Source organism: Thamnophis elegans, chromosome 1 (assembly GCF_009769535.1).
Source record: "Thamnophis elegans isolate rThaEle1 chromosome 1, rThaEle1.pri, whole genome shotgun sequence".
In the NCBI taxonomy this organism is placed as follows: domain Eukaryota; kingdom Metazoa; phylum Chordata; class Lepidosauria; order Squamata; family Colubridae; genus Thamnophis; species Thamnophis elegans.
In genome coordinates, this window is record NC_045541.1 from 88,833,882 (window position 1) to 88,853,969 (window position 20,088).

A 20,088-nucleotide genomic window follows, 5' to 3' on the forward strand; every position below is an offset into this window, starting at 1 on the left:
CACACCTACAGAAGAGGTTCTAAAATTTTTTGAAACCCAACACTGGTGGACATGCACATGTAATAGCACACACCCACACAATTTTGGCACACCTTTAGAAAAGGGTAGCCATCACTGGGATAGGGTCTCCTGATTGAGCAAGAGGCTGGACTAAAAGACTTCCAACTCTTTCTACCTTTCTGTTATTGCATGTAGAAAAGCTGCTTGGTTCCATAATGCTTCACCACTGTAGCTTGTCCTCTTTTAGTGATTGCCTTGTTTAACAACTGTTTGCAGTTGTGATGGTGTGAAAAAGTAACTTTGTGAGCAATCCTTGCATTCATGTCTTTTGCAGGTCTGAAAGCAAAGCAAAGCTGAAATAAGATCATAAGCACATAGTTTCACTTAGCAACCACTTCACTTAATGACCAAGTTATGGTCACTAAATGGCAATTACCTGTACTTCGACATGCAGTGCCTAAGAAATTAATCAACGTAGCTGAATTACATTAATGTAAAGATGAAAGCGTTAAGAAAGAATGAAACCTGGGCGAGAAGGGAGGAGATGCAACATATTTTAAGGGCGACTATTTTTTCGGTCATCTATCAAACGTATGTAACTCTATATGAAGGCTGGATCACTGCCTTATTAAAGGCTTTTAAAAAAAATTTGCCTGAAATATTTTTGGTACTTATTGTTGGCACGTGGTGGTGATTAAAAAAAAACACTTTGCAAAAGTATTGAGTGTTTCTAAAATTTAGGGACTAGTTGCACAGTAAATTGAGTGCCTGAGTTTTATGTTTATGTTTGAATGTTTATTTCATTTGTATGCCGCCCTTTTCCCCCGAAGGGGGACTCAGGGCGGCTCACAACTCAAACCAGGGAAGGGGGATACAGACAAATTAACAACAACACAAAACAATACATAATTTAAAAACACGCAACAATCATACCATTCGAGATAGGGGCAACGGTTCTTTAGCCCCAGGCCTGTCGGAACAGCCAGGTTTTAAGGGCTTTGTGGAAGGCCTGGAGGGTGGTGAGGGTGCGAATCTCCATGGGGAGTTCGTTCCAGAGGGTCGGAGCAGCCACAGAGAAGGCTCTCCTCCGGGTAGTCGCCAGTCAACACTGGCCGGCGGATGGAATTCGGAGGAGGCCTAGTCTGTGGGATCTAATCGGTCTGGTGGAGGTAATTGGTAGCAGGCGGTCTCTCAAGTATGGGCAACACACTCAGTTTCCAGAAGATGCAGCTGCTTTAACTCTTCAAGGAGATTGTCCCAAAGGTGCTTTTTCAAGAGGCCACTGGAGTGTCTGTTTTTTTCTTTGAAGGCATTTCGCTTCTCATCCAAGCAGCTTCTTGGATAAGAAGCAAGACGTCTTCAAAGAAAAAACAGAAACTTCAGTGGCCTCTTGAAAAAGCACCTTTGGGACAACCATGACCCAGATGACTGAGAATCTCCACAGACACTTCAAGGAGGTTGGGCTTTGCTCGTGCCAGTTTCTGTGAAGCAGTTATGTCAAATGACTGTTATTCCTAGCCATATGTTTTGCTTGGTTTCAGGGTCTGCCTGTTTTGCACAGCCCTCACTGCAATTCTTATGGTGAAGAGATTCATGCGTGATGCAACAAGGAATTTAATTTTTCAGCCAGCTTGTCAAAGAAGCTGACACTGATTTAGACAGAGGGGGACTGACGCCCAAAGTTACCCAGATTCATTCATTCTCTCTCTCTCTCTCTCTCTCTCTCTCTCTCTCTCTCTCTCTGTCTCTCTCTCTCCCTCTCTCCCTCCCTCTCTCCCTCCCTCTCTCTCCCCCTCCCTCCCTCCCTGCCTCCCTCCCCCTGCTCTCTCTCTCATCAAATGGCTCACCCTATTTTTTTTTCCTAAGTTGATACAAGGCTGGCTTATGCACTTTGGAGCCAAAGACACGGCTATATGCAATTCAGGCATCCCAACATTATAACCGGGATTATTAATATGATATCCTGTCTATAGTTCTTTTCCTTCCAAGACAGTGTGGGTAGACTAAATGATCCCATGGGTCCAAATATTACTTTGACAAGAATCTTAAAAGTTGTTAAAAAAGGTAACATCGCAATGACACGACAAGCAATCTTGGGGCTCCAGGTTTGCTGTTGATATCTCTGTTCCTGCACGGTCCTTTTGGACCTAAACTGTTCTGAAGGAACAGTGATAGAGAAGAGCACGTCCTGCTGACCTCAGGGACATTGCAAAGTCCTTGATTGATCCAGGAGAAAGCTCTTTTTGCCAGCTACAAGAGAAGCAGTCAAAATGGCTGCAGAAGGTTGGGACAAGCCCCTGAAACAGAAGCAGTACAGGAGAGACTGTGTGTTGAAATGGTGAGAAAAAAATTTATTATTAGAGAAGGGTAAACAAACCCAAAAGACTTGGAATTTAAAATAAAATTGAAGACAGAGGAAAATAAGTGGCGAATTAACCCTGGTTTAAAACTATCATGTTATCTTTTCTACCTTAACTTTGTTTGTTTTCTATGGATGGACTTTTTACAAATGCCTCTTAATTTTAAATTGGACTGGTCTCTTTTTTTCCTTCTTCCACTATATTTTTTTCCATTTTTTGTATTAGTGGATTAAAAGTTTCTTCTCTCATAAGGCTTGGTTGGAACGTAATTTTTAAACATTTTTTTCTCTTCTGGAGCATGCAGTTTACAGAGAGAGGCAAAAACAGACAGAAAAGAGAAAAAAAACCAGACTGTCATCCAGTGGCTAGAGGCTTGGAAATATCTGATATTACAAAGCTATAGGCTTTGTTTACTGAAAGGGTCAGTGGAAAACATTTTGTTTATATAGGTGTTCCTTTGAAGGAAAGAGAAAGCTTTGATTTGAAAAACTCCACTGAATTTGTTTGAAACCTAAAAAGTCTTGGATGTTTTGGGAGTGTTTATAACCTGGAAAATTGCACAATGTGAAGAAGAAAAGGCATTAACTTCACAAAGAATTTTCTTAGAAATTGAAAAAGTTTTAATAATCACAGAGAGAATTGAAAAGAGACTTGAAATTATAGATCAAAATACAGAAAGTACGGGGACAGTGATGAAGTTTGAGGACAGAGCTCAAAAAATCACAGATACATATGAAAGTGATAAGAAAATTGTTGACACTGACAGCAAACTGAGAGTGGAGGGAAATGACAAGTGTGAAATATGGAAAGGAGAGATCGATGAACCGGAACTTTATTTCAGATGTCAGAACATAGATGAAGAAAGGAGAGAAAATTTGGCGAAAATAATGAGAGTAATCTCGGCAGAAGCACTAATGATAACAAAAGCTAAGCTGATAAAAGGAGGAGATAGAGGGTTTCGAATCCTTATAAAACATGCAATGAACTACAAGTTCTTAAGAGAAGTCTACATAAGAAAACACTTAGAATACAGACTTTATAAATGGCAAGAAATATTGGACTACACTATTTCTGGAAGGATACAGGATGATGAAATGAAATGTCACAATAAAATTTAGTTAAATGTAGTTAAATTTTGAATGCTATGTACAACGTAATAATAGCTATAGTCAAATAAATGATTAATAATGATAACAAAGCAATTATATATACTAGATTGATAATATGAAATTTTATACAAATTGTAAATGAGGATTATGGAGATGATGTTGAAAAGCCTTTTTACAAAGATAAACAATTTTATATAGAATAGAATATAATGATGTAATATCATGTGATGATTTCAGGATGATGTAATGAAATGTCATAATATAAATTTACTTCAAATTTAATATGCCCTATGTTGAAAGGATGTAATAATAGCTAGGCTTAATGGATGTTTAATAATTGTAACAATTTGCATACATGTATATTAGATTGATGATACTAATAATGGGAAAAAACATGGAATTGAAAATTATTAAAGAATGTTATCAATGCTAAAATAATAGAATGACAGAATAGGATAAAAAATAACTCTTTATTATTGGATATATTGAAGATGATATAATGAATCATTATAATATTAATGGTTATATACTTGTCTAAAATGGAGAGGCAATAGTGATAATCAAACAAAGGAATCATAATAACAATGTATACAAAGATATCTTGATTGACAATATGTGAATTTTGATAAAATTCAAGTGATGACTATGAAAAGGATGCAGAAAGACCTTGTAACAAATCGACACACTCTATGTAGTTGAAGAAGCTTTTATATTACATGTGTTGTGTGTTGTGTGTTTGTTTGAAAATAATTTTTTTTTAAAAAAAAGTTGTTGAATGAAGATTTTCAGTCATGGCTAGATGTCCCCAAAACCACCCTTAGGACTTAAAAGTTGTACTTGGTCTCAGGAGGACATTAAAGTCTGCAGCTGAGGCATGATGTGAATCCATTTAGTAACAATAGGGATTGAGTAATTTTGACTCAGCAAGCATGAACTCAGCAATCTGTAACTTAAACAATTGTTTGTTGTGATCTGCATAAGCCAATCAAAATTGTAGGTATACATGTGATTTTACTACTGAGGTCTATCTTCACTCTACAAACATGCATGGTGTGCTGTCAGAGTAAATAGATGGGCATAATCCTCTTTGGCAATAAACTTAGGACGAAGAACAGCTTGGATGGTGAAGCAGGGGGAGGTCTATGTAAAAACAGCAGCAAAAGAAGAACCCAAGGAAAGGTTCTTGTCCTGTTGATTGGCAGATAAATTCTATGGCAGTTGGTGGCTTCTGCAGTGCAATGACTGTTGAGCTCTGATGAAAATTGCTGATTCAAATTCTGCATATAGAATAATCATTGGGTAATTACTAGATGAGTTGAGCCATTTGGGAATTGTGGGTTTTCTTGAGGTGGGGGGATAAGGAAAAAAAAGACAGTGGTTAAAAAAAAGCCCACTTCCCAAAGGTAGCAGAGTTGATCTTTGTAGCTTCCAATTGTCTCTGCCAGTAAGAGGAACAATCTTGAATTTTTGTATTGCATCTTTCTCCTCCCCATCTCTCTCTCTCTCAGACAGACACATATCTCTATCTGCCTATCATTATCTATCAACAGTATATCTCTCTATCTGTCTATCATCTCTTATCTATATATCTGTCTATTTTATATATATATATATTCTCTCTCTCTCTCTCTCTCTCTCTCTCTCATCATCTATAAGTATTTTTATCTATCTATCTATCTATCTATCTATCTATCTATCTATCTATCTATCTATCTATCCTCTAACTATCTATCATTGATCATCAATTTATTATCCATCTATCTTATAAATGATGGTTTGATCCATATACTTATTTCCCATCTTGCTGCTTTTGTATTTCCCATAGCAAGTGAAGGAAGAAGGGCCCTTCTCAATAGAGCAGAAATAACCAGCGAATATAGAAATGTTCAAGTTAGAAGATGGTCTGGGTCAGTCTCTAATAAAGAGACTTTCTTAGATAAAAAAGGACGTCTGACTAGCAATTGACCACTGCTTTTGAATAGGAGAAGCAAGATGTACATGTAGCTGTACCATTCACCCAACTGCTCAATAGTCACCCAAATTGTACTAAGATAGTGTTGAGGAATCTCAAACACAGAGATGTGTAATACTTTTGCATCATATTGTCATTATCTTGATGTGGCAAACTTTGTGGCTGCTACAGCACACGTCAATCTTGTTTTAGACTTAAGGTAGGTCCAATCTGTCAATATGGAGTTTATGAAAGTTTCACTGTCACAGACAAGTCACTTAGCAAGTTATGTTTGGTTGCCAAGTTGGCTCTACAATGGATGGAAAGGAATCCTCTGCTATTATTTACTTTCAGTGACGTACAGATCCAGAGGGTTTCCTTGTACCTTCATGGAAATTGAATTCCAAATTGACCAGAGGATCTGCCATGATCCTGCTAAATGTTCTCAGCAAACTGTTTACTCCAACATGCTTTTATCCAAACTGTAGAATATTTCATCTTTTTAGAGACTTAATCATAATCAAATGTGAAATATTTTGCAGGAGAAGCAAAATGTAGCTGAACTTTGATGAAAGCCCATATTCTTCAGTGTTGATGGCAGCAGGAAAAAAAAAAATTTCTAGCCATTCTTGAATCTGCAAAGCATCAATGAACAGACCTATTTCGGGTCATTAACCTAAGCAATAAGTCAGGAACTGAAACTTTTGGGCCCAGGTTTTCATGTACAATATAGACGAGATAAAAGTTTTGTACCTCTTCTGTTCTGACCCCCTCCTCCGTCTAGTAACGAACGCCGAGACAAGCTTAATTATAATGTCCTTTAATAACAAGACCAGAAGCTCGATGGCTGAAAGCCAAGCAAACAAACAGATAAGGACCTTGGCAGCAATTCAGACAAACCTTGGCAGCAATTCAGACAAACCTTGGCAGCAATCCAGCCTGCCAAGTTAGTTATGTTCTCTTTAGTCAATGCATTGACTTCTGCAAGAGGGGTGTGTCACAAGCAGTCTTTTTTATAGTCTGGAGAGGAGCCTAATGATCACCAGCTGAGCGTAATTACCTCCTGTAATTGCATAATTGTTCTTGACGCCGAGTAGCTCTTCAATGGCATACATCGAGAAACAACTCACTGCTGGTTTCTGGATCACTTTCCCTTGTCTCCTCCCCACAGGTCCAAGACTCAGGTGCCACCTGGTGGCCAACCAGTCTCTCTGCGCCCTGCTCGGAGTCGGAACCCTGTCCAGGGTCCTCCACATCCTCCAGGGCCGACTCATAGGACCCCTCACTGTCGGAGTCTGGTGGCAGCTCCAACGGCTCCTGCGGGGCCACAACACTCCTCTAACTTACATACTACAGTTTTGGCAGAATTAGAGATGGATAAACCAGGCCATCATCTAACCTCGTTGTTATGGATAATTTTGAGCTTATGTGACTGAGGATGTTGACAATCTGTTAGAGAACTGTGGTTTACATATGTGCTCCTCCTCTTCCAGCTAATGATACACTCTGGGACAAGTACTGCCCCAAAGTGGTCAATTTTTTAAATAGAGGAATAAGATAGCTTTGGTGGTCCTGAAAAAGGCAAGGCTGAAACTAAGACCAAAAAAAACCCCTAGTCTTGATTGCTAGTCTTTGGCCAATTATTGTATTCAATTTTACCCCTCTCATTTCTGAGTACTCATTCATTTCAGTCTGTATTTGGGATTTAGTTTAGGATAGTATCCACAATCTTGGAGATTGAGAAATTCACCGAGAATGGGCTCTAGCACGAGTCTGAAAGCTTGGAAGAACAAACATCTGGTGCCGGTGACCGACTCAGATTGGAACCTGCAGAATCCAGAATCCTGGTGATTCTGGGAGATGACTTTTAACATTTCCAATTGTGACCCGCTTCTCTTGGAATGGACATGAATGGCTAGAACAATGTTTTTCAACCTTGGCAACTTTAAGAATTCTTAAAGTTGTCAGGTTTGAGAATCATCATAGGTTAGAAAGCGATGGCTAGGGATTTTAATTCTTGGTTTCCAAGATGCCATCTTATTCCCATACTTTCAATATCTACTTGAAGCAGCTCTGACAAATTGTCCAATGGTATATAAGCTGAGGTATCATCAAATGCCAGTCATCCCATCATTTAATCTAAGAAAGTAAATGAAATCCTCTGGGCAGAACTGGCATGCAGTAGAATAAATAGAGATCTCTGGGCTCCATGGCAAACCACCAATTATAATTTGGGAGCTTAAAACACACTAACACAGCACCCCAAAAGCAATCTAAAATTATTATCTACAGTTAAGATCTTGGGAGAAGGGATCTGTAGGAAGCAATTTGTATTAATTAAAAAAAATATTTAGCAGAAGTTGTATTTTCATGTTCCCTTTGTTTTAAATAGCAATTGCATTGTTGTATGCTTAGTAATCTTGAAGTTGTTAGCTTAGAGGACAATGTACAAAACAAGTGGATTTAAAAAAAAATCCATTTCAAAATAAAGAAGTAAACAAGTATGCATGCTTGCAACTAATGCCACTAAGATTTAACTTTTGCCAAATGAAAAAGGAGCACAGTACAGTGGTTTTTCCATTAACAGGAGATACTTGATTTTTATTTATTCTGGCTTATCCTCAGCAAGCCAAATTCATGATCTTGTATATAGGTCTGATGTTGATTTATAGACTTGCTATTTCTTATCCATGTGAACAACTCTTGGCCTTTTTTTTAACCTGCTTTCTCTGAGCTAACACACTCCTAATAGATTATACTATGGAATCCTTGGTGCTCCCTGAACATGTCTGTTTGTTTGCAAATGTTTTATTACCCAACTAGGTAACGCCATCTGTCTGAGTAAGTGAGGTTTGTTCCCTGTTTATATACAGCAGCTTGCCCTTCTGGTGTTGGTGGGGCTGTGATATTCTTCTTGGCAGATACTTGATTAAGGTATTGTTTTCTGCTTGATTGTTTGCCTAGTGTTAATCCTTGCTTATCTGGGTTTTGGCTGCTGGAGAGAATGTGTTCTGGTCTTTTGTTTCCTCCTTAGCTTTTTAATTGTCTCTTTTGAATGGTATGTAAATATTATATTATAAAAGCAATCACCCTCTTTTGGCAACATTAAGGTGGGGAATTGGGGGAAGTAACCATTAGCTCACTTCTCTAGAAAATTTGATTGATTTGATTTTATTACATTTATATGCCGCCCTTTTCCCCAAGGGACTCAGGGCGGCTCACAATTCAAATCAGGGGAGGGGGGTACAGACAAGAATAAAAAAGACGGAACATAATAATACATAATTTAAAAAACACACAGCAGTCATACCATTCGAGGCGGGGGGGGGGGGAACAGCTCTTTAGCCCCAGGCCTGTCGGAACAGCCAGGTTTTAACGGCTTTGCGGAAGGCCTGGAGGGTGGTGAGGGTTCGAATCTCCATGGGGAGCTCGTTCCAGAGGGTCGGAGCAGCCACAGAGAAGGCTCTCCTCCAGGTAGTCACCAGTCGGCATTGGCCGGCGGATGGAATTCGGAGGAGGCCTAATCTGTGGGATCTAATCGGTCTATTGGAGGTAAAAAGCAGATATGCACGATCAGCTCTTGAGGGTATACATGAACATCTCACTAACTTTAAAAAAAAATGATTGCTTTTAAGAGTTCTTCAGTAACAGCCATTAACATTTGTATTAAAATATAAAAATTTCAGCTCAAATGTACCTGTGGCTTTATTGCTGCAGAAAATCCTTAAGGCTTGTTGTTTGCATTTAAAGGGTCTTGGAATAAAAACTACAATGAAATCTAAGAATGGACGGAAGTCCTTAACCTCCACTTTTGGAAACATCATCAGGCTCTGGTTTCTCTTAGCACTCTTTATATTATTAGCTATGCTCTGGAAGCAAGGCAAAAAGAGTTGCAAATGCTCCCGAATGTCAGCATCCATGGTAAGTTTTTTTTTTAAAGAGTTCTGAAATAGTGTTGCTCTTTATTTTGTTCATTTTAAATGTTTTGTATTCTTACTACAGCAACTAAAAATGAAATAGTATAGTCTCGTTTTGGGTGGTGCGATGGCTCAAGATACGACTTGTCAGAGCTGTTGGCCGCAGTTTGAGACCCAAGCAACCTAGCAATTTGAAAGCTTGCAAATGCTAGTAGATAAATAGGTATCACTTCCATGGGAAAGGTTCCATATTTTAATGCCGGCCACATGATGCAGCCAGCATAGAGAATTGCCTTGGCTGAGAATTGGAGGGGAACACTGCCCCCTTGAGTTAGTCATGAAGCATTTAAGCCTTTTATATTTTCTTAAGAAGTTTGTATTTTGTTTTGCTTGATCTGTGTTCTTTGGGGTGCCTGACTTTTCAGTATGTGTGTGTGAGTGTGTGGGGGTATGTAGTATACGTGACACATATGTGACATTGTAGAATAATTAGAGTAGCAGTGGAATTAATCATGCTTTTTTTCCCTCTTCCCATCAATGGTGTCCGATTCTCAGAGGCTGCCTAAACAAGTCCTTGAAGTTTTCTTGGCAAGGTTCTCAGAAGTGGATCATTGTCTCCCTCCTGGGCCTGAGAGAAAGTGACTGGCTCAAGTTCATCCAATTGGCTTTGTGCCTAAGACAGGACTAGAATTCACGGTCTCCAGGTTTCTAGCCCCATATCATAACCACTACACCAAAGTGGATCTCATGTATTAAATATGTATTATTATTATAAAGCAGTATTTCTCAATCTTGGCAACTTGAAGATGCCTGGACTTCAACACCCAGAATTCCCCAGCCAGCATTCGCTGGCTGGGGAATTCTGAGAGTTGAAGTCCAGACATCTTCAAGTTGCCAAGGTTGACAAAAACTGTTATAAAGTATTTCAATGTAAAATGTAGGTTTAGGGCAACTCTGCAGAATGTCTGTGGTTTGACAGTTGATGTATAGATTCATGCATAGACTATAATCAGGAGTGGGATTCACCCCGTTTGGACCGGTTCGGGCGAACCGGATGCTAATTTTACATCTGCTTCACCGAACTGGAAGTTTCAAGGACTGGCTGGCCCCACCCACCCTGCCCCACCCCTCCCAGGAGTCTCCACATGGCCCATTTTGGATGCCAGGTAAGTGCAAGGCCTGCAGGGAGGTTCCCTGAGGGTGAAAAATGGGCCTCCCAGAAGTTACAAAAGTCTGGAAATGGGCCCATTTTCAGCCTCTGGATGGTCTCCAGAGCCCGGGGGAAGCCATTTTTGCCCTCCTGGAGGCTGGAAGAAAACCTCCGGAGTCTGGGGAGGGCAAAAATACCCCCACACACACTGTGGTGGAGGAGGCTGAGTAGGCCACACCCACCATGGCCTTGCCCACCCAAGAACCGGTTGCTAAAATTTTTGATTCCTACCCCTGACTATAATCAACTAGGCAAACATTTGCATAGATGGAAACTTTCAACTAAATGAAAGTTTAGAATATAGAAATTGAGAGACAAAAAAGTTCCTGCAGACTTCACACTGATAGTCATTTCTGACTCTAAGGGCAATGCTCATCACCATTTTAAGGCCACTGACACAGCGCTATCGAAATGTATTTCCAGTCATGTGGCCACCATGACATCACAGAATGCTGTTACCTTTCCACCGAAGTGGTAGCTCTTTATCTACTCATATTTGCTGGCTTTTTAACTACTAGGTTGGCAGGAGCGGGGGCATGGATGGGAGCTCATAACATTGCAGGTCTCAAACCTGGACTTTCCAGGTGACAAGCCCAGCATCTTAACCACTGAGCCACCACCCTTCCCAGAATAGAAATTGGGTCAACAATATTTCCAAGGCAAGAAAATATTCATCATGAGAAACTCTTCAGGAGATGACAGGAGAACCTCTACTGAAAAATCTCCATGGGGGACAAGAGAAACGGTTCGGACTGGTTCACCCGAACCAGTAGTGGTAAGAGAGAGTTATGCAGTCGAAGACACTCCTTGGCCAGCTCATAACTTTAAAAGGTCAAGAACACCATATTCCACCCCGAGACTTTCTCTGACATGCAATCTTTTCTGCTGTGAAATCATGTCAAAAGGGGTTTTTCTTTTATCAAATTAAATGGGAACCTGAAGAAAAAATACAGGATAATTTTGTATTTTGCTAGTGCTAGTATTGAGAAGCTATCACTAGAGTATATATGTATAGTTCAGCTTTCCTTGAGTTCCCAAACCATAAAAAATACAACTATCATATCACAGCCCCATCTTGGAAATCACCCTCATTATCTAAGCTGTAGGAGGGGCTTCCCCCCCTTTTTTACTGAATTTATGCATTGCTGTAGTTTTCAGTTATATTGACCACGAGGAGGCACGGTGCCACCACTTTGATAGGACTTCTTAGCTGAGGATATACAGATGTTGTTCTACCTCTTTTAGAAAGACATTTGACCTTGATTGTATTGACTCTTAAAGTGTCAATAAGGATTCCCATCCATTTGCTGGAAAGTTTACAAATCTACAACAATCAGAGTTGCATCTGTAAACCATAAACCCCCAGCAAATTTGATCCAATGGTTAAGTGCTGGACTAGGAGTACAGAGATATGAATGCTTCATCCAAAGCCAAATGAATGACTTTGGGCTAATCTTTGTCTTTTAACCTTAAGGGGAAGACAACGGGAAACCAAAAATGGTTCCAAGAAGCCACACAGCTAGGAGTCAAGTTTCATTTGAAAATACACAGAGCTAACACACAAGCCCACCGCCTTCAGTGGATTGTCTTGAGTGTTATTTGGAAGCTTCAGAAGCATTCTCCCAATTTCTAGATTTTGTAGATGTTTATTGATTTCAAAAAACATTTCAGTGATTAACCTGTTTTAAGATGAAACAAACAATATCCTAGAACAAAGTAGCAGCAAACTGTGTTTATATCATGCCAGGAAAGCTATATGGTTCTGTCTCTGTAAGTCACTGGGGGTTGAGTTTGTCTTGAAGGTGACTTTTTAAAGATATGTTAGCAATCAAAGACAGGAATAAGACTGAAGTGAGAAATAAAAAGGAAATAAGAATAATAGAATTAGGAAACAAAATGTATAAAACGGAAGTCAAAGATAATAATGAACTAAGGGGAGCATAATAATGAATTAATAGTAAGAAATGAAATAGGAAAATAATAATTGCAATTATAAATCAGTAAAGGAGAAAGCAAACCAGGCCCTTGCTTACTTTCCTGTTCTGGCTCACCAACGTTTGATAGATGTTGCCAACCTCTGAAAAAAGTCAAATAAAGACCTCTACCAGTGGTTCTCAAACTTTTCTTCACCATGGTTCCCCCTTAAATATCTTTTGTGGCCAAGGACCACGGCCATGGATCCCCAATTCAAATCTTAACTCAAGATTTAAATCATAACTTTTCTTCAAGCCTTCATGGACCCCCTGAGATGACAAAGCGACCCTCCCCAGGAGTCCACGGACTGCAGGTTGAGAATGACTGACCTCTGCTATTCCAGGATACAGAGAATGACTTAAAAGTGATGATATCACTCAGTCAACTACATTTAGAGATAATGGATGCCAGTATACAAATATGCTTTTTTACATTTAAGGTTACAGAAAGAAAGAAGATAATAATCCCAGAGTATCCTTTTTGGAAGAAATCAGAGAATCTAAGCATCAGTGTACTGGAAAGTGCTTGGGGTCCTTTACCCATTACATACCAATATCTTGTTGGATCCCCTTCCTCTAAAATGAGTAAGTATAGGCTCTTTTTCTATAACACAGATATTAAATTTATCATTCTTTTCATGTATGCATTTCTGGAACGGTGGTTTGCCCAAACATTTTTATTTATTTATTGTATTAAATTTGTATTGCATCTCAGTGTCCTGAGACTCTTACAAATGTACAATATCTAAATAGTCCAAATAGCAATAGCACTTAGAGTTATATACCACTTCACAGTGTTTTACAGTCCTCTCTAAACAGTTTTACAGAGTTAGCACATTGCCCCCAACTATCTGGGTCCTCATTGTACTGATCTCGGAAGGATGGAAGGCTGAGTTAACCTTGAGCCTGGTGAGATTCGATCTGCCAAAAATGCTGGTAGCTGGTGATCAGCATAAGTAGTAACCTGCAGTACTGCACTTACTGCACTCTAACCACTGTGCCACCATGGCAAATAACTCCAAACAGTTGATGGGCTATCTTGTATAGTTTGATCTAAGCACCATACTGGCTAAATTGAGAAGTTATCACATATAAGACCTGCCACAAAAATCCCTGTTCCTCTGCTTGGTTTATGATCAGCCATGTTGCTGTCCACATGTGGAAACATGCATTCTATGAATTCCTAAATCCACGAAAGCTTATGACAAAGCGTGGCCAAAAGACTGACTATGGTCAAAGAATCTCTGGCAAGGACCTCTCTTGTCACATTAGAATAGTATTTCTTAGCCTTCGCAACTTTAAGATGCATGGACTTAGATTCCTGGCTGGGAATTCTGTGAGTTGAAATCTATACATCTCAAAAGTGTTAAGATTGAGAAACAGTGCTTGATATATCAGGTATAACCCTAGAATAGACTTACAACATATACCACTTCACAGTGCTTTGCAGCCCTCTCTATGCAGTTTACAGAGTCAGCATATTGCCCCCCAACAATCTGGGTCCTCATTTTACCAACCTTGGAAGAATGGAAGGCTGAGTAAATCTTGAGCCGGTGATAATTGAACCTCTAGCAGTCGGCAAAATTAACCTGCAGTATTGCGTTCTAACCACTGTGCCACCATGGTGTCATGGTGTCTTCAGAGCCCAGTTCCAGAGCCCCTGGAGGAGGTGAAGTTGGAATTGGGACCATCTGACAAGGTTTGTCCGTAGGGCCATTTTTCACGCTCTGGAGGGCAAGCTAAGTGACTTCTGGTTTTCCTGCAGGGGCGCTTTTTGCCCTCCAGAGCCTTCAGGCGGCTTCCATGAAGCCTCCGGAGGGCAAAAAATGGCCCAACATGCAAACCAGAAGTCCATTCCCGAACTTCCAGTTTGCATGTTGGGTGGTTTTTCGCCGTCCGGAGGCTTCAGGTAAGCCTCCGGAGATGAAAATGGCAAAAAAGCCCGAAGTCAGCTGGCCAGCATGTGCATGCACGCTGGAGCTGACAGTGTAACACCTGCCCTAACAAATGGCTCCACGTGCCACCTGTGGCACCCGTGCCATAGGTTCACCATCACGGTGATAGATGATAGATTAATAGATAGCTAGATAGCTAGATCGCTAGATAGATAAGATAGATAGATAGATAGATGATAGATAGATAGATAGATAGATAGATAGATGGATGGATGGATGGATGGATGGATGGATGGATGGATGGATGGATGGATGATAGATAGACAGACAGACAGACAGACAGAGATAGAGATGATAGTCTATTCTTGTATCTCAACCACAATTTGAGATGGGAATCTATTATTGTATTAAAAAATAACCTACCTAACAGAGCTTCCCAAAGAATCCATAAGAAGTGCTTGTCACAAAGGATATGTTCTATCATTGCTACAGATGCTTGTTTTATCTGTTATTTTTCCAGAGTTCATGAGTATTGGAATCTCATCGATCTACAAAGAGAAGGAATACCATTTATTGGCGACAGTTGAGTCCATTTTCAATCACTGCTCTCCAGAAGAACTGAAGAAAATCCTCCTAGTGATATACCTTGCCAATAATGATTCTGAGATAAATGTCGAAATTGCTGAAGAAATTAAAGCAGCGTTTAATGAACATATCAATGAAAAAAGGTTACTTGTTATCCAAAGCTCTACAGCAAGTTATCCTCCATTATGGAATTCGAAGGAAGGACATCGGGACAACAGGGAGGACATTGGCTACGCAGCCAAACAAAATGTGGACTATGCTTATTTAGTTAATTTCTGTGCCAATCTGTCCCACTATTATTTGATGTTAGAAGATGATATTGTTTGTGCTTCCAATTTTGTATCCATCATACAAAGTTACTTACATGATGCAAAGGCGCACTGGACCACAATAGCATTTTCCACACTGGGCTCCATAGGGAAGCTGTATCATAATGCTGATCTTATTAGGTTAGCCCGATTCCTCTTGATGTTCTACCATGACATGCCTGTAGACCACCTTCTTCAACTGTTCCATAAGTCAAGGGCTCAAGAATATATCAATACCTTCCGGCCTTCCCTTTTCCAACACGTAGGGAGGGTTTCTTCATTTCACAATTTCGAAACTGAGATCACTGATCCCGAGTTTGAAGAAGATTTGGGAGACTCGGGAGATTTTCTTAGTGCTTCCTGTTTCACAAATATTCCCATTGTTTTAAATTATCCACCGGAAAATGTGTGCCCTCCTGAGAAAGGTGTCTTTTGGGGCAAGGAGGTGGAAGCAAATAGCTTTTTCACCATTGTTTTTGGGAATCCAATTATTGTCCAGAAGATTCGGATTTACACAGGTTCAGCTGAATATTCGAAGGACATCCTCTATGATGGCCAGGTTGAAGAGGGAAGACTCAAAGTTTATTCAGAAGCGGGGCAAACGTGCATGATTTTCAGAGAAATAGGAACATTTAAGGATGGGCGTTTTGAGTTGGAAGATAAGCGAAGAAGCAATGACATAGAGTGCCTCCGAATTCAAGTCAGAACATCGCAAAAGCAATGGCTGAGAATAAGGAAAATCAACATTTGGGTGAAGAAGGATTGAAATGCACTTTCTCTTGTACAAGCTAGTTGCCTTCATTGTAACTGTAAGTTTTAATTCCTGATTTCTGTAATTGAAGAGCAGTTCTGTTTCTCCTTAATTAAAATAAAAAACGGAAGGCAAAAAAATAAATAAAGTGAAAATAAAAGCAACATTGCAACGTGATCATAGTTTTTCTCAAAGACTGCGGCTTTGAATTCCCGCTCCCCCTAAAAAATATGTCATTTCTGTTATGGCAGAGCCTTTAAATATTCCTAAATGGGCCAGGCTCAGCTTTCTGATATGATACTAAGGTGCCATGGCGGCTGTGGACCTTTTCTTGAGTGTCCTAAGGTTGCTTGCCTTGCCAAAATGTTTTTTTTTTAATAAAATGGTCAGCTACTATACCACAAAACAAAGGGCCACCCTCAGATGTAATTTCTAATAGTTTCCCCTGGGCTTTGCAGAGGGGCATCTGTGGAAGAAGGGAGTGAGGATGTGTGTTTAAAAATTTAACATGATGGATTCAGCCATGCAGTTGAAAGCAGTGGTGGGATTCAAAAAGTTTTACTACAGGTTCTGTGGGCGTGGTTTTGTGGGCGTGTTGTGGCTTTGTGGGCGTGGCAGGAGAAAGATACTGCAAAATCCCCATTCCCTCCTCACCCGACCCCACTAACCTGTTTTCCAGCTCCCGTTCTCCTATTCAGGGCAACAAAAGAAGATCAGCTGGGAGGCAGCGGGGTAGAGCCAGCCTATTTGCCAGTTCTCCGAACTACTCAAAATTTCCGCTACCAGTTCTCCAGAACCTGTCAGAACTGGCTGAATACCACCTTTGGTTGAAAGCTTTTCTTTCATATTGAAAAGGGCAATGCTTCAGTCATACAGACCTTGGCCACCACATTGACTTTTTCTAGCCTCTGACCTCCAAAGATGCGTCTGGTATCCCATCTTATTTTACAAAATAAAAATGATAGCGAGTTGGAAAGTGATGCCCTGTTTCAAAGTGTGCCCACTTACCGGGAATAGAATAAGTAATTGTGGGAGAAAAAAAAATCTTAAAAGCTGAGAAGCAGTCCCATAACAGGTACTCCCCCCTTATAGGTCACATTTGGAACCGACAAGTCTGTCACTAAGAGACACAGTCATTAAGTGAAACATCATGTAACCAGTGCAAGGTCACATGACTGCGACTTGTGACTTTCTGCCACATTCCCCATTGACTTTGCTTGTGGAAAGATGACGTAAAGTTCACAAATGGTGATTGTGCAACTGCAGGATATTTTGACTGTCATAAATGCAGGTCAGTCTCCCAGCACCCGAAACACAACCACGTGATTATGGAGATGCTGTGATGGTCTTCAGTTTGAGGAATGACCCTAAATCCATTTTCAGCACTGTTATATAAGTTTGAATGGTCACTGAATTAGGCAGTCATTAACCGAGGGTTGCTTTAATTTGTTAATCATTTAATTTATTGCTCATTTCTGCCCTCCCCAACCCCCAGGAGCTCTCTAAAAGCTTCCTAGAGGCTCTGCACAGCCATTTTGGTGAAGGGGCGGGGGTTTCGGGAGGCAAAAAAATGCTGTATTCAGTGTATAAGATGCAACCAGACTTTCAGCCTCTTTTTTGAGGGAATAAGTTGCGTCTTATACTCTGAAAAATACGGTACTTTTTGGGCAACACTAAGATGTGGCTTGTAACTTCTTCAGGGTTTTTTTCTTTTTACTTTCTAATCTAATCTAAAACCCTGGCATTTCCTTGAGATCAAGTAGTTAATTGGCCTCAGCCTTGCTGAGTTTCTAAGCCTTGCCAAGGTCAGTCAGGTGCTGCCATCTGCTGAGACATTAAATGAGGGTCTTGTTATAAGCAATTGGTTGTGGTGATGGTGGGGAAATCTGTATGCACAGAAAATAAAAGATGTGCCTTGAAAGTAAAGATAGATTTTGATATTTATCTCCAAATCATAAATGACATACCTCTCTTTGGTGAAGCATAATTTATTTATTTTATTTAAGAATATTATTTAAGAAAACTTGTATAGTCGCCCACTAGCTCTCAGTGATTCGGAGTGGCCGAGCATGGTCACCTCATGGCTGCTATTGTGTTGCAATATTTTTGGAGAGGGCTTATTTTCATGGGAGGGCTTATTTTAGCGCATACCCATTTTCATAACATATAATCACATGTATATTATTACATAGCCAACTTCATATTGTATTATTAAATGTTTACATCAATTCATCTTACCGTCAACTCCCAAAAACAATTATTGGCTCTTCTGCTCTCTATACACCATATTTGTACCTTATCCATCACTTTCTTCTCCCTCTCTCCTCCCCCTTCCTACCTCCTTTCTTCCCTCTGTCATCCTTATCCTCTCTACTTCCCCCTCCTCTCTCCTTCTCCTATCTCCCCTTTCCACTTTTCCTTTCTCCCCTCCTCTTCCCTCCTGCTCTCTCTCCTTCCCTTCTCTTCTCCCCTTACCTCTTTACTCTACTTCACACTCTTCATCTCATTTACTTGGTGTATTTCAGCTTCGGAGCGAGCTCCATTTTATGTTAATGGCATTTATAATTCCTTTTCAATGTACATATTTAATTTTGACATATATCTTCCTCCTTTTTAAAAAATAAGAGAACAGAAAAGTATACATATATAATGATTCTGCTTTTAACTCCCCCCACCCTATTTTTGGCCGAGATGTAGACCTAGTTACAATTCCCAGCTATTCTCATTATTATATTTATATAATTATACATCCTTACACGCCCCAATTTGTGATTCTGTCTTTAAATCTCAATAGTTTCCCATTGTAAGTATATTTCATGTTCCCTCTCCATTTTTCCATATCTTGGATTAGATTACCCTTAATTGTCTATAAATGGCAATCCTTACTGTTCAGTGTTCATTACAATTCCCTTAATCTACTACATAGAATAACAAATGGTACACATCTCACTTTATTAATCATCTTAAAGGTTCTATATATATATATCCATGTTTCATATATTTTAACCCATGCTTAATTGTCCTTCTATTGTCATATTCAATCAATTAGCAACTCAGTCTAATTATCATGTAAAAAAGTGAATCACCAACCTCTGCTGTACAATCTCCCCATATCAGTTTCATATTTGTCCATATTCCATGTATTTTGACCTTTATTTAATCATCTTTCCATTATCATAATCAATTAGCAACTCCATTTTATTGTCATATTTAGGAATAAACCCCTTATCTTAGCTTTTTATTTTCCCATATAACAATTTCCAGTTGTCTGATTTTTTCCTAGTAAGTCTTTTGTCCTACTTCTCTGTTCCTGCCTTCTCCCCTTTCTTTGTTTTGATATGTACACCCTCTTCAATTTTCCCCAAGCCACTGTCAAAGAAACCTTTTATATTTCTCTTTGTTGGGGCATAACCTCCTATTTCTATTTTCCTTATGCCACTGTCAACCTCCGAAACATCTTTTGTCTGCTTTTTATTTCCTTTTGTTGGGACATCCCTTTACCTAATCCTCCCTTTACATTTTCCCTATAACACTGCCAAGCCCAATGGAGCTTTTTGTCTGCTTTTTATTTCCACAGTTTCTACCCCTTCATTATCTTTCCCCCATTCTTCTTTCCCTTCTTCTTTAAATCCCTGCTTCTCTGGGGTCAGAATTCTATTTAGGCTTGATTTTAATGATTTATGCATATTTTTTATAATTTCACGTAGTTTTTCAAATTCCCAGCTTTCTATGATGTCCAGTTCCAAAGTTACAGTTAGTTATACATTTTTTTCTTTCAGAGTTCTGGTCCACCTTAAATTTATCTACTTCAGCTGCTGTGGGGAAGAGGGATGGGAGCCATCTTAGTCTTTTGTTCTTCCTTAAATGTTCAGTTCTAAAATTGCAGTTAGTTATGCAGATCTTATTTTGAAGTTCTGGTCCACCTTAAATTTAGCTAATTCAATTAATGTGAAAACGGAAAGAAGCTGGAGCCATCTTTATTTTTTGCAGGAAAAAAAGAAGAAAAACTTCATAGTTTCCCAGTTCTTG

The 20,088-nt window shown here is 39.6% G+C and overlaps 1 protein-coding gene across 1 annotated transcript; it reads left to right on the forward strand.

Moving 5' to 3' along the window:
- Positions 1-9,191: 9,191 nt before the first annotated feature.
- Positions 9,192-16,074, forward strand: LOC116502943 (alpha-1,3-mannosyl-glycoprotein 4-beta-N-acetylglucosaminyltransferase C-like). The gene is made up of 3 exons (XM_032208990.1): positions 9,192-9,341; positions 12,961-13,105; positions 14,936-16,074. Exons 1-3 carry the CDS (start codon positions 9,192-9,194, stop codon positions 16,072-16,074), a joined length of 1,434 nt encoding a protein of 477 aa, XP_032064881.1.
- The last annotated feature ends 4,014 nt before the right edge of the window (positions 16,075-20,088 follow it).